Below are 14,631 nucleotides of genomic sequence, written 5' to 3' on the forward strand. Positions count from 1 at the left end.
TCAAAATTGTAAAGAGATTACTAAATTTGTTTATTCATTTTAGTTATGTTGTTTGAAGTTTGTGTTTCAAAAAAAGTTTTTTCACTGCTAGGTTGTATGAATCAAATATTATTTTTGTTACTATAAAATGATTTATTTTCAATTGTTTAATGCCCCTGAAATGATGTTATTTTTTTTATCAACCATTTGATTTATTTATTGTATAATTGTATTATGTTGTTAGGAATGTACAGGCATATATCACTCATGTTCCTTTTTGAAATTCTTCACTGAATTTTGTAACACTCTGGCAACTATTACTGTTAATTGTTTACAAAAACACATCATTAATTCTTTCAAAACTGCTGACAATTTTTCTTTTTCATTCAGGACAAAACTCAGCTACTTACACATGTTCTAATATTTTAGCAAATATTTATTTTCAAAGGCGCAGCATAAATTTACTATGCTTTCATTTTTAATTTCTGATTATTACAGTTGTATAACAAAATCTGTGTATTATAACAACACGTGGAACACAGGGGAAAAAATAGCAAACAATAACTTTTAAAGTTTAAAAAAAAATTTTTTTTTTTAAGCATAATTCAAAGACACGACTTTTGATCAAAATTGTAAGAAATTAATTTAAAAAAACATTATAATAATATCAAAATGTCATCAGAATAGCTATTTTTATAACTGAACAGATACTTTCAACTATCTGATTGTTTACTGTTGATTATGTTGGAATCTGTGATTACATTTTATGTTTTTATCACTTGATAAGTGTTGTGATAACTTGCTGTGTTTGACTTGTGATGAGTTTCATTTTACGTACCTTATCATTAATTCTTGTCACGACCCTATCACGTTTGCTACATACTGTAACTCTTTGGCAACTGTAACGTCTTTATCTGCTATTGGAGATAATTCACTTGACGCCCAATTGCATAACAAACTTAACAGCACATGTTATCTAACACATAATAGCTTTATTTTACATTCTGCAATGGCAACACGCACTTTACCCACTATGCTGTAAGCTGCCTAATGAATTCCGAAATTGAACTGGAACGGCATGTTTGACGTTTATCATTAAACATGAATCGACTCCATTTATTTTTATATTGGAAAAGAATTTATCCCTTTATATTGTTTATTTCTTCAGTTTAATTTTAGACTTTTATGTACAAAGAAACTATTCTCCACTTTTTCTTTTCTTTTTAATTATTAATACGATCTAACTGTAAAAATGGAATTGCGATTTTTTTTCGATTGATTTAATTTCCATATGATTTCAGGTGCAGAATATTTTCCAAATAAATTTTGTTTGATTACTTCTATCTTTAAATTAATAGTCATTTTCGTTTAATTTAATTCACCTGCAGTTTTTGTCATAATTAAAAAGTATTTTATCTTATTCCACCTGATATAAAATATTATAGATTCCATTAGAACAATTCAATTGTCCGTTATTATTATCATTATTATTTACAAAGTACAATACTAGAGCCAAGTAAATTTTCTTTTTTAAGCGATATTTGAAGGGGAGGGGGGGGAATCTTTGAATATTTGGAATGTAAGAACAATTTCTTTAACAATTATTTATTGAAATTTCAAGTAAATATTGAGAAATTGGATTAGCTTTTTAAAAGATTTTTTAGGCTTTATTTTCTTTACCAAAAAATTTCTGAGATATTCATAAATTTTGATAATGTGCTGAAAAAAAATTTTAATGTTTTAATTTTTTTTATTTGCAAATGGAAACTTTGTATATATATAAAAAATGGATAATTTTAAATTTAAAGATGTTTGTTAATTTTGAATAAAATTTTCAGTTTAATTTTCAAAAATTTTAGAATATTGCGCGAATTGTTGAAAACAACGGATATACCGATTTTCGAAAGATTTTAATGAAAGAGTACGATTGTTTTTCCTAGTAAAAATTATATGTTTAAACTAATGATTGAGTGATGGGATATATAGCAACACAGGAGTTGTATGTTTATTCAAAGAACAAACAACGGAAACAATCGTTTACACAATGTTGTGTTCCGTAGCAGCTTTACAATTTTTTATATACCATCATTTTTGATTGGTGAAATGTGATGTGTTCACATAGATGGAAGTCAGTCTAGTTTTTTGTGATCTTTGAAACGTATTCGTAAGAACACAAACAACGGTACTTCATTTAAAAGGAGAATTCAAAATGATGAATTGGTAAAAACGAAATATTCACAAGCGGCAGTACAAACAAACTTTTTTTGAATCGTTTTTCGCGATTTTATTGCTTTATTTCTAAAATGATATGATGCTGTTTTTTAATATTTTTTAGAATGTTGCTTTCCGTTTTTCAAGAGTTTTCGTTTTTATAAAATTATAGTATTTCACATTTTATAACATTTTAATTTATAGTAGAACTTGATTAATTTGAATTTCATATTTTTCGGTTTTCCGATTTTTTTTTCTTTGGTCTCTTGGTTTACATAATATTAAAATATCGTTTTCTTTCCAGTTTGTTTTAGTTAATTCTAAGTCAGATCTGGTCACTGCAAAGGTTTTTATTTTTTTATTTCTGAATTATTTACGTTAATAAATGTTCCTTTCAGAAATCAATGAATAATAATTAAAATACTTATGCACTTCAAAATTTATGACTACATAATATGTTCAATCGAATAAACAATAAAAAATCATTTTTTTTTCTACTTATGTTTTTTTTTTTTATTTTATTTTATTTTAAACATATTAGATGTGAACTTTACTGTTTATTTTGAAGTTTACACAATACAATTTTTTTTCCATTTAAAACACTATATATTATTTATTAAAATTGTTTAAATATTCTAAATTTATTGAAATTTTTATGTTGTAAATTTATTGAAAATTTTATTTATAAAATTTGTATTCGTTTACACTTTACATATTAAAATTATTTACTGATTTATTTGCTAATTATGTATAATTTTTCAATGCTGTTCCATATTTAAAGTTAATCTTTCCTGTTATTTTTAGCTTAAAAAGTTTGTCACTTTGTCTAGCCTATATGAATTTTTAAATCTGGCTTTCCTTTAATTCAAATTCCTGAATAAATAAAATTTGTCCTTTTATATTGTCTATACTAATTTTTAAATCTAGTCTTTCTGAATTCAGATTTCGTTTTTGGATAAATCAAATTTTTTTTTGTGGCCCCACAGCTTCAAATTGATCAAGTTTCACTGTACCTATATGAAAATAAATTAATATTGGTTATAGAAATTAAAATTTTTAATTCTGAAAAATGGCCGGACATTTTGTGTATGTATTCATATACATTTTGAAATCAAATTTATAATGTTTTCATATAAACTATATGAATTCTGTCTCAAATTTGGTACCTTAAAATTTTTTTAAATATTTTGAAATCTTGTCAAATTTTTAAGTAGTCATGTGACCTAATATTTCTTCAGGTTCTTATAAATTTTTATTTAATTTTCGTTTAAATTTGATAAAGTACTTTTTTTTTTACTATCTTTATAGTTAGAACAGAACAACATCTAAAATATTTTAATCATTGCTCAACTAGATCCATGACAAATCAAATAATCTGAGAGAAAGGGATTTTGCAAATCCTTGTTTGATGTGTTTAGTAAAAAGTAGTGATATTCCTCGTGTATCCATCTATATGTTAGAGAAGCAAACAGACACCTCAAGGAATTCAATAAAATCAAGAATAAGAAAAAAAGTATTTATCAGATTCCACATAAATTGAGGGATGTAATTTAATTGAAATTTGTAAGTTGAATTCACTCTTCTTCCTTTCCCTTAGGGATTCTGCATATGAGAGTATATTTTACTCATGCGAAACCTTATAAATATCAACATGTTTCAAACTTAAGTCTATTTTCATATGATTTATGACATTCCATTTCATGAATGCACCAAATAAAGATGCAAAATCATGTATGAAAGACTGTTTTCCATTTTTTTTTTCCAGAGTTGTGAAATGCTGGTTGATTTACTAGCTATAAATGAGTTCCTTTCTTTGTATATTCTGTTTATTGTATTCTATGTTCTTGATTTCTAGATCTGAATTATAATTTAAATATTTATTTATTTATATTTATTGCTTGGTTATAGCTTTTTGTGATTATTGTAATTTGATTCCACAATTGTTCATAGCTTGTACGAAATCGATTTAATTGTGTGAAGCCGTGTGATTTCGTTGCAGATTGAAGTTTAATGTCCATCTTGTATTTAGGGAAATTCATTATATTTATGAAAAATATGCAAATTTTTCAAGTTTGAAGAACGACAACTTCTTATTTTTCTTTATTAATAAAAATTTTTAAAACATATTAATAATAAATTGTTAAAAATAACAACATAGAATGTTACCGATATTAGTTTATTTCAGAAAATATTTAATTATTAATCATATTCCTATTTTTAAAAAAAATATCACCAGTTTTAACATTTAACTATAATGAATCTTCTAGAACATCTTATAAACAAAATTACAAAAATCGTTAAGCAACATCAAAAACGCTAATTCGCTTTATTATTTTTTTTAACAGATTTGCTATCTGTGTTGAAAAAAATCGTTTGCAGCATCAAAAAAGCTCATTCTGTTTATTTTTTTTTTAAACAAATTTGCTTCTGTGTTTAAAATATTTGAAATATTGAAATTATTCTGAATCGGTGATGAATGCGTTGTATTTTTATAAAAAAAAAATTCTAAATGAGATAAATTTTGTGTCAGTAGGGAGTAGTAATTTAATAATCATTAATAATTATTTGATGAAAAAAACTTTCAAACCTTAATGCTCTTTTTTTATTAATAAAGAAAAATATAATGTATACCATGCAACAAATTATCGATTTTCTAAGTAAGCAAATGGCAATTTGTATATATTATGCAATAACATGTAACTAATATTTATATGGTTGCTAATGTCTATCGAATATGTAAACTTTAAAAAAAAAGTTTCAGATCAAAGTATTCTACAATTAATCTTGGCACCTTGAGTAAATATTTCCTATTTTTATATAAAAATATTTGTTTAAGTTTTATATAGAAGGTATATTTATTACTTTATTGAAATCTATTGCAGAATGTGGCATTGTTTTATATTCCTATTGTATTGCTATCACAATTTGTGTAACTCTTTGCTATAAAATGAACACAAAAAAAAAAGTGAATAATGGTTATTCATTCAGTGCACAAGGAACTTGAGACGTCTGTCATTAACTTAGCAAAATGTTATCTAACGTTCAATGTTTTAGAGATGTTGGGCTTCTTTTTATAATTTAAAAAAAAAACTTTAAAGTTCATATTTTATACTCTTTTTTTTTTTTTTTTCCCCTATTATAGAAGGTGCTGAGTTCTTAAAATTTAACGTCCTATTCTATTCTCAGCAATCCCCATCTACCTTCTAATATTTTTTAAAAATCGCTGGTATTTAAAATTATAATAATAAGATAATTTTATTTAAAAAAATTTAAACATTTGAACACCAAATAAATATGCAACTATTCTTAGGTTCCCTCTTTAAAAGTTTTGTTGTTATTTTCCCTCGGATAAATAAAATATATTTTTTTGTTTTAAATGTGCAATTTTCTTGTGTTTTAATATATATATATATATAATATATAATATGTAATTTATTATGTTTTTTTTATTTATTTATCGTGCGCTTCTAAATTTTATTTGAATGGAATTTTCAATATTCATGCAAAGCCATTCTGAATTTTAGATTAAATATTTTATAAAATTAAGTGTTTAATTTTTAAATTATAGATATTTTCTGGAATTATCTTATTTAATGAAATTTGTTTTTCAAAATTTGATTAGCTTTGGATGCTTTCTATTTAAACCTGCTTCTATTCTATTAGGCTTAGTAAGTTTTTTTTTTTTTTTTTTTTTAAGATTCTTAAATATTTATTTTGATCCAATTTTCCATTGTTGCCAACAGCGATTTTCTTTTATTGCTGCTCCATTTCTAGGTTTTATAAAATAGTTTTTGTATTGAAAATGTAGCTGTAATATTGTACTGATTACATTTACTGTATTTAAAAACTTAGCTGAATGGTGTCGAGTTTAATTTTTGTACTTTACAACTGACTTTTTCTAATATCTAACTAAATGTTCGTATGTGTGTGCAATTTGTGTATAACTTTATATATATACATATTATATATACACGTTTAAAAGTGAAAGAACTATTTTGTAATGGGTTTAAATTCAAGTCTTAAGATGTAATAAATTTTTGTCTGAACAGTATTATTGTCCGAATGTATTTATCACAGTAAATAAATGCATGTATCCCTGACATTGTTATCGATTTACTTTTATCATTAAATTATGTAAGCTGTAAATGTGTAACGTATCACGTAAAATATTTTTACAAATATTCTAATATAATTATTAAATAAAAACAATAGAATAGAATAGAATTTAAATATTTTATAAATCTTAAATCAGTTCTATTTCTTTTATTGTATACAACAATTTAACATGCCACAATAGCAAGATAAAAAATAAGCATATTTGTGTTATAATATTGTTACGTTTACTGTGACGTAATGTTACAAGCAGAAAATAAAGGTTACCATTTTTATTTCAAAATTAAAATGGTTCGATGTTTTTGTATATTACGTTAGCAATAACAAAAAAATAAATATGCTTATGAGTTTGCCTTTCTAATTATAAATGTTTTTATTCGGTCAAAATTATCGTTTTCCGCTTCCTTATTGGTTGATTGATTGCTTTGCACTTGCAAACAATGCTTTGAAGGTTCACTGTGTAAATAAAATGAAGAAATATATTTCTCTTCACAGCTTGATTCTTTTTCAAAGTTGACAGAATTCTCATTTGGTCATATATTATCTAAACAATTTTATTTCACATTTATCATGCTCGTCAGTTGTAAGTTAATGATTTTGTTTACGGTTTTTATCAAATCATTGGATCAAAATTTTTAAAAAAATTTGCCATTTTAATTTAATATACGTTTTTTTCTATTTCGATTTCTATTAATTAATATTTAAATTGTATATGTATTTGAAACTGGTGGGGAAAGAGTGTATGCGCGTTTGCAAATCCGTTACATTTATAATCATGAAACTTGGTATATAAGTATTAGACATAACGAAAAACACATTTCTGGAAAATGCCTGTCTGTGACAAAGATAACTCAAAACCGCTTTGAAGCTAGACGTCTGAAATTTGGAATATGGTGCTTACACCAAATTTTCAGATTTCTATCACATTTCGAGTTAAATCTGTTCAGACGAAGTCCGGGTGCTCGAATATAAGTTTATAAGATAATTACAAAACGAAGAGAACTAGATAGATAAGATTCGGTACACAAATTTAACATGTATAGTGTAGGAGACAAATGCAACAATGTGTTGACCGTCTGTCGGTCTGTACTTTTGGAAATATATTAATGTGAGAATTCAAAAACGCAACGACTTAAATATATCAAATTTGGTATGGGATTTTGTGTTTACGAATGCAGTTTTGTGTAAATCTATGTTTCAATCGATTGAGAAAACGGTGTCTAAAACACGAATTCGATTTTCGGATCTATTAAACGCATGCCAGGGAATAATCGCCAAAGATGGCACGATAGATTCAGTAAAAATGCTAAATTCTCGCCAAAAGTTAATATTTCGTAACTATTGTACACAATGCCATATTAGGCGTTATCTGGCATGACCAGTTTAATTGAGGGCATACGAGAAAGTTTTGGGTCTAAAATGAAAATATAACTAAGCTAGGTATAACAGCAAATTGAAACATTAATATAATGAACTTAAATAATTTAGCACTTTTCATTTCAGGAAGACCTATTAGTATAAAGATACATATTTTTATAGTTTATAGATACATATTTTTATTTATATTTATTTTAGTTTATAGGCACATATTTTTCTCTATAAAACTTAAGCATTATTTCCGAAGCAAATCAATTCGTATTTGAAGTCAATAACTTAATACTTATGTACTTTTACATAACTATAGAAAATTAATTGGTTGTGATATTTATTGATTATAACTCTGAATTACTAAAATTTTTTGGTTGTAAAAATATTTCAAAGCCTTTATATATATATATATATATATATATATACTCAATCTTGCCTTACTCATTTGGCGGTGGGGAAAATGAAAAGACTTTTTTGGCGGGAAAGTTAGTTTTTAATTAATAATTAAAATTCTAATTAAAAATTCAAAAAAAAAAGGGACACCAGGTGCACATTCCCGACCTCCAAGGTATACATGTACCAAATTTGGTAGCTGTAGGTCAAACGGTCTGGTCTGTAGAGCGCCAACACACACACACACTGAGCTTTATATAAGTAATAGATATATAGATTACTGCAATATCTTAAAAGAGGAAAGATGAATAAGTTTTGAAAGATCTCTTTCGGCCCATGAGGTAGGATATTTTTTCCTAATAGGACATAAATTAAAACTTAGTACAGCATGTTCAGATCTCTCACAACCTCCACAAGCACACATTGGGTTATTTTGAAACAGATGCGCTTGGTGTAAACCAAAGATGCCGTGCCCAGTAATGATCTGGTTTAGATAGAAATAATCTTTTAGCCTCTTTGGTGTAACATATTTGAAAAACTTCTTCAATCGAACTGACCTTATTAATTTGCACATTGGATTCAACGAATTCCACGTCAATAATTTCTCTATCTGTGGCTAACTTGGCAAGTTCATCTGTTCTTTCAATACCATACGTATCCTGGAGAGACCTGACCCAAAATAATTTAATATCTTCATATTTTAAGAATTTTCTCCTTTATATTATAAAATATTCCTTTGTTATCTGACAGGGAATCTAATGTCATCAGCATTGCGTTTGAATCTGTGACAATTTAAACATTCTCTAAATTCCTTTCAATCGAATAACCGATTGTCTTTTGAATAGTGAAAATTACCGCCATATAATCAGTATTTTCACTCCTCAAATGAAAACGCATCAGGCTAGGTAGATGAAATTAAATTTAGAATCTTGACACTAAAATTATACATTCTCTTTAATGTGTTGTCAACTCTAAGACGCTTGCATCTTATAATGGTGATATAAGAATTGAAACTAAATAGAAATTTCAAATCCGATCATTCCATTAAAAAATATAATGACCAATTTTTAAGACAATTTGTATCAGTATATAGATACATTATGATTGCCATTGGGAAACAATTTTTGTTTTAATTACATATTTTAATACAAATATATCCAGATAAATTAAATATTATAAACTAGTTAAAAGATTGGGAAAATTAAAGCAAATTAAACAGTAATATAAATTAAATGAATATATGAAAATAAAAATAAATCAAATAAAGTTAAATAAATCAAATTAAGATTGTTTAAGATTTAACTAAGACTAACTAATTTTCAAAGAAAATGAAATATTTTCCAAAGAAAAATCCTTTTGAAGACGTTAGCAATGAAAATTTGTCTATTTAAAAGTGAAGGATTTGAAGTGAATTTAGAATTGAAGGCAGGATTGCCTTTAATTAAAGTCCAAAGCAATACACTAAACATTTCCCATCATATTGTCCAAGTTCTCTATCATGATTTTTTTAAATATTTTAGTCTTTTTGTTATTAGCAACAGAACTGTTTCATGTGATGAATAAACAAAATAATATCGAAGAATTACTGTAATTGAAAAGAGTAACCCTAGAATAATTATCTACTATGCCATAACATAGTAGAGAATTCAGATTTATATTTCAATATTAAACAAGAGGTATATGTATCTGTGCATGGGGGGGGGGAATTTTCTAGCCTTCACCAAGTTCATATGTATATAAATATTACAGAAGTATTTATACAATATAAATATCCAATATTATCTATCAATATTAAAGTCCAACTACACATAATTTTCATTAAAAACTGATTATGATTCATTAAAAATGATTATGAAAGAAAAAAAGACATTGGAAAAACATTTTTAAATAGAATTCAGCAAAAAAATAGAATTTATATTAGATTGGAACAAAAATAATTGTTGTTTACATAAACAAAGCATATACCTACATGTTTAAATAAATTGTAAACTTCAAATTTGTTTAATTTGATTTTAATTATCTACTTGTTAGTTACGATTTCATGCAAAGTGCATACAGTTTTATACGTTTGTATAATGTTGATTTTAACATGGAGAGCAAAAAAAAAAAAAAAAAGCATCATATTTTACTTTTTTTATTTTTATAATGGAAAGAGAACTGTTAATTGAACTTACGAGAAAATTGATTTACAAATGAATTTTCATAAAAAAATTACCAGTATGTCTGTTGACCAACTCTAGTTGATGATGATCAAATGATTGTTATAATCGATTCGGATCACCATTACCAATACATGACAAGAGCTCCAAATTCAGTTTTAGACTTTCAAACAGGCATTAATAAAAACTGAGATTTTGAAAAATTTCAGTGATTGGCTTTCACATTAATCAACAGAAATTTAAAGAATGCGGCATATTAGATACGTCACTTACACACCGAACTTATTTAAAAGGATTAATAAATGGTGATGAAAAATGATTTGCCATAACGTAAATTGAAGAGATACTGGAAAAATCTTTATTAACCAGGATAAAAATGACTGAAATCTGAAATTCTTCAAAAGATGATTATATCATTATTGTTTGGCAATTACAGAAATGTTGTGAATTTTAGTTTCTTTCAATGTCTGAAGTTAAAAACTAGAAAAATTAATAAAAGAAGAATGCCTTGAATTTGCAAATAACTCACAAATAATAGTTTTCGATGATAACAAGAGATAATTCATATTTTTAGTGACGTAAAACATTATTAGAGTTTAACTGAAAAATAATTTTACATTCATCATGCAGCTTAGATTTAGCACTAACAAATAACTGATTTCACAAAGCCTTTGAATAGTAAAAGTCACATAATAGTGATTCAGATAGATATCACTTTACAACAAGGAATTTTATGAACATGGGAATTGTGAAATTCCAACAATGGTGAATTATGTAATAATTTGCACATCCAGAAAAATATTTTTTAAATTTTTTCTATAAACTGAAGCAATGATAATAATAATAACAATAAAATGCAAGGAAAGGGGCAGTCTTATAATTTCAGAAAAAATTATTGAAAAAAACATAAACTGAAATTATAAATATTCAGTATTTAAAGATTATTGATTTCTTTAAGCTTTAATAATTTTGTTAGTGTCAGTAATTTATGACTTTAAATTTTATTACACTTGACCTTCAATGAGTACAATACAAGAAATAATTAACCAATAAAATACTATTATTTATTGTATTATATAAAACAATATCCATTCTTAATCAACTGCTAGTTAAGAACATATTAACATTTTTTGAAATCGATTCATGGGGAAATAATTGTCCTTTAAGGAAACATGTTTGAAAATGCTTTATAGGTTTGAAATAATTTAAAGAATTTAGTCTCATCAGTTATAGGAAGAAATATCTGAGTACTATGCCTTATCTATCTTCACACTTTATTTTCTCTGTTAAAATATTTTTTTAAGTGTCCAAGCCAGCTCCCCCCCCCCCTCTCATTATACATGTTTATCTCCAAGTGTTTTACTGCATGTTCCATTTTCTCATCTTAAAAATATGCAAATCAAAAATTTTTCAAACAATCAAGATTCAATAATGTTATATAATGTAGCATTTCTGCATTGCTCACTTCTCGACAGAATTACAATGAAACAATTGGCTACTTGGGAAATAAAGCTACTATTCTCCAATCTGAATTCTAAAATTTACCAATCAATGTATTGCGATCTCTTGGTTTACATATTCAGGAATAATCTAGACAGTGCTTCATGCTATAACAACACATTTACATTAGCCTATGATTCATTGTTCTAGCCATCAAATTGGTTGTAACTACAAATATATTCCTTTGTGGATATAGCTATAACTTCTGTATTTTCAACAATTTATATGAGAAGCTTATAGACTACTAAAATGTTTCTCATTATAATCCTTTTTGAAGTTATAATGCTGAAATGCTTTCTTGTGTAAAGTTTTTCCTAGTTTCATAAACAAACACAGGATGTTTGTAACAAGAATTTTAACAATAGGTCAGACATAGAGAACTTATTTTTACAGTCAAACAATAGATTGCTAAAACAAAAATAGGTTGCTGTAGGGGGGCGGGGGTCTTTGCTAGTGAATTTAGTAGAGTACAAATTTTTAACACCTATAATAATTCAGATGTCTGAGTAATGTTACAAGTCCTATTTAGCAAGGCATGATAATAGCAAGTGGATCACAGCATCAGTGATATGCCTTTGAAATACTTAAATAAATGTTTAAGGAAACTGCAGTTTAAAAGTACACATATTTTCACATTGTTTTTGTATAGCTGAAATATTGTGCTACTGTATTCTATTAATATTAATGCTGTACTGCACACTTTATCTTTTATTTATGACTTGGTATTTGCAACCCAATGTCCTATTGTAAAAATAACTTGTTACTGTATTCCTTGGTTAATAATTTGCCCTGTCTTTAAGGACATCAAAATATAAAATCATATAAAACGAAACAGCCAACTAAAATTCAGAAATAAATTGAATAAAAGAGTAAAATAAAATAAAATAATATTGAAAGTAAAAGTATGTAAAAATAATAAAGAAACAGTGTAATAAGCAAATATTTTTTAAAATATTAATGCAAAAATAGACTTGAGTATAGAAATGAGTTCATTCTTTCATTTCTATAGTTAGAAATACCATTAAAAAGTATTTCTGATAAGAATAATAAATAGAGAGTTAATCTTTAGTTCATTGCCTTCATGTTTATCCGAGTTCACTCTCCAGAATGAAGTGATTTATGTTACAGATTACCAAGTTAATATTTTTTTGACAATTTTGAAAGTACCATATCCTATGAAAACTTGATTTAACTTGCTTCTGTATACTTGATCTACCTTAAAATTTGTCTCATCATTTTAGAAACATCCTACATATCTATAAAAAATGCTTTCATTTAGCAAATTCTCAAAAATAATTCAAATAAAAAAAAAAATTTGCAACTCCCTTTACTTAAAAAGATAGATGGATACGATTTCAAATGTCTTATGATAAAAAAAATTTTAGTTTAATTCCATTTGAGTATTACTTTCTCAAATTCAAACGCATCTTTATTAATTTTCATTTGCACAAGATGAAATAATAAAGATGTTTGGATATATTTTTTTTATGACATGGCATAAGTCAGGGAGAAAAAAAAGAAAAGAAAATAGACTATTAAAGTGGTTTTTATTCATTCATTTTTTTACATTACTGCAAGACAAATTTCACAATTTTTATTATGAGTGGCAAATATTGGTGGACAATGATTCACAACCTCCAATCAGCCACAAGAACTTCAGAATTATGTCAAAATGGTATAAAATCTCACTTCATAGAAATCATGTACAAACTGTCAAATCTGTATTTAAAGGTAGAAAAACATAAAGAGACAGATACAGACTTCATGTAGTAAACTTATATGCGTGTATATATATATAAAACAAGAAAGTCACAAAAAAGCTATGACATATATAAGAAAGTACACGGTTAGAGATCAAAAAGATCAGTCATGATGACAATCTCCAAAATGGAATGAGTACAAAATGCATTTCTAGGGGAAAAAAAATCCTATTTTGTTAAATTTTCAATTTGGGTAAATACAAAAAATAAAAAGAATAAGCAGCAAATGTGTATAATTCATGAAATGTGACTAAGATGGAATATTTCAAATTCGAAAAAAAAAAAAAAAAAAATAGATCCACTCACCCATATTGGCACTTACATTACTGCCAGCAGTTACAGTTATGCATATTAAGAGGAACTTAAAATAAATAAAAAATTGCAACAATCAGATGCTGGTAAAATATTTTAACTGTAAAAAAAATGCATACTTTTTTTACCAGCATCTAGTATTGTTAGTAAATGTATCTTTGGAAAGAGAAAATTGCTACTACACATACATTTAACACTGAGTGAGCAAAAAAGTCTTTTCCTTTTTCCGAGTTTTTGAATATGAAGTTAATACTCCCACGTTGTGGCAGTTGTAGGATCAGATCCACCCACTTTGAAGACACCATTTTTTTCAGCTACAAGGTAGTTTCCATCCTTTGTTTTGATGCACAACTTGGAGGGTTCTCGTAACTCAATGTAAAATCCTTGGCTAGTTTCGGAATCAACTGATATGGTGCCATCGCTATTTGTGTTCCAATACTTTCCATTATTACCTAAAAGAAAAAGAGCAATTTTTTAAAAAATATATTGGAAGAAATCTTGTTTCATAACAACTTAGCATTTGAAAGTAAAGATATACCAAGTTTGTTTTAAAAAAATGCAAACACATTTTAACAAAAAAATTTATTTTATGCTAATATTGAATTTAATTATAGGTTTAATATAATCTTCCTATACTTCCACAATTATTTAAATTCCCAAAGAGGTAATCATTAATAGTCAGATATATCAAACAACTGGTAAATCAACATGTCCCATCAACATTTTAAAAATTGAAATATTATTTTAGAATAAACTTACATTCCCTAAATGTCAAATTCAATTTAACACTTTATTTTATTAACATTATTATATACCGAATTTGACACTCATATAAA

At 26.0% G+C, this 14,631-nt stretch overlaps 1 protein-coding gene across 2 annotated transcripts in view; it reads right to left on the reverse strand.

Annotated features, from left to right (window-relative positions):
- Window positions 1-13,251: 13,251 nt before the first annotated feature.
- Window positions 13,252-14,631, reverse strand: part of LOC129988994 (protein singed-like) — a 56,032-nt gene continuing 54,652 nt past the window's right edge. For both annotated transcript variants that reach the window (XM_056097293.1, XM_056097294.1), the window contains exon 6: window positions 13,252-14,247. In XM_056097293.1, the coding sequence (XP_055953268.1) occupies window positions 14,042-14,247 (206 nt within the window). In that variant the 3' untranslated portion in view covers window positions 13,252-14,041. The remainder of the gene's footprint in view (window positions 14,248-14,631) is intronic.

This window comes from Argiope bruennichi, chromosome 10 (genome assembly GCF_947563725.1).
Source record: "Argiope bruennichi chromosome 10, qqArgBrue1.1, whole genome shotgun sequence".
In the NCBI taxonomy this organism is placed as follows: domain Eukaryota; kingdom Metazoa; phylum Arthropoda; class Arachnida; order Araneae; family Araneidae; genus Argiope; species Argiope bruennichi.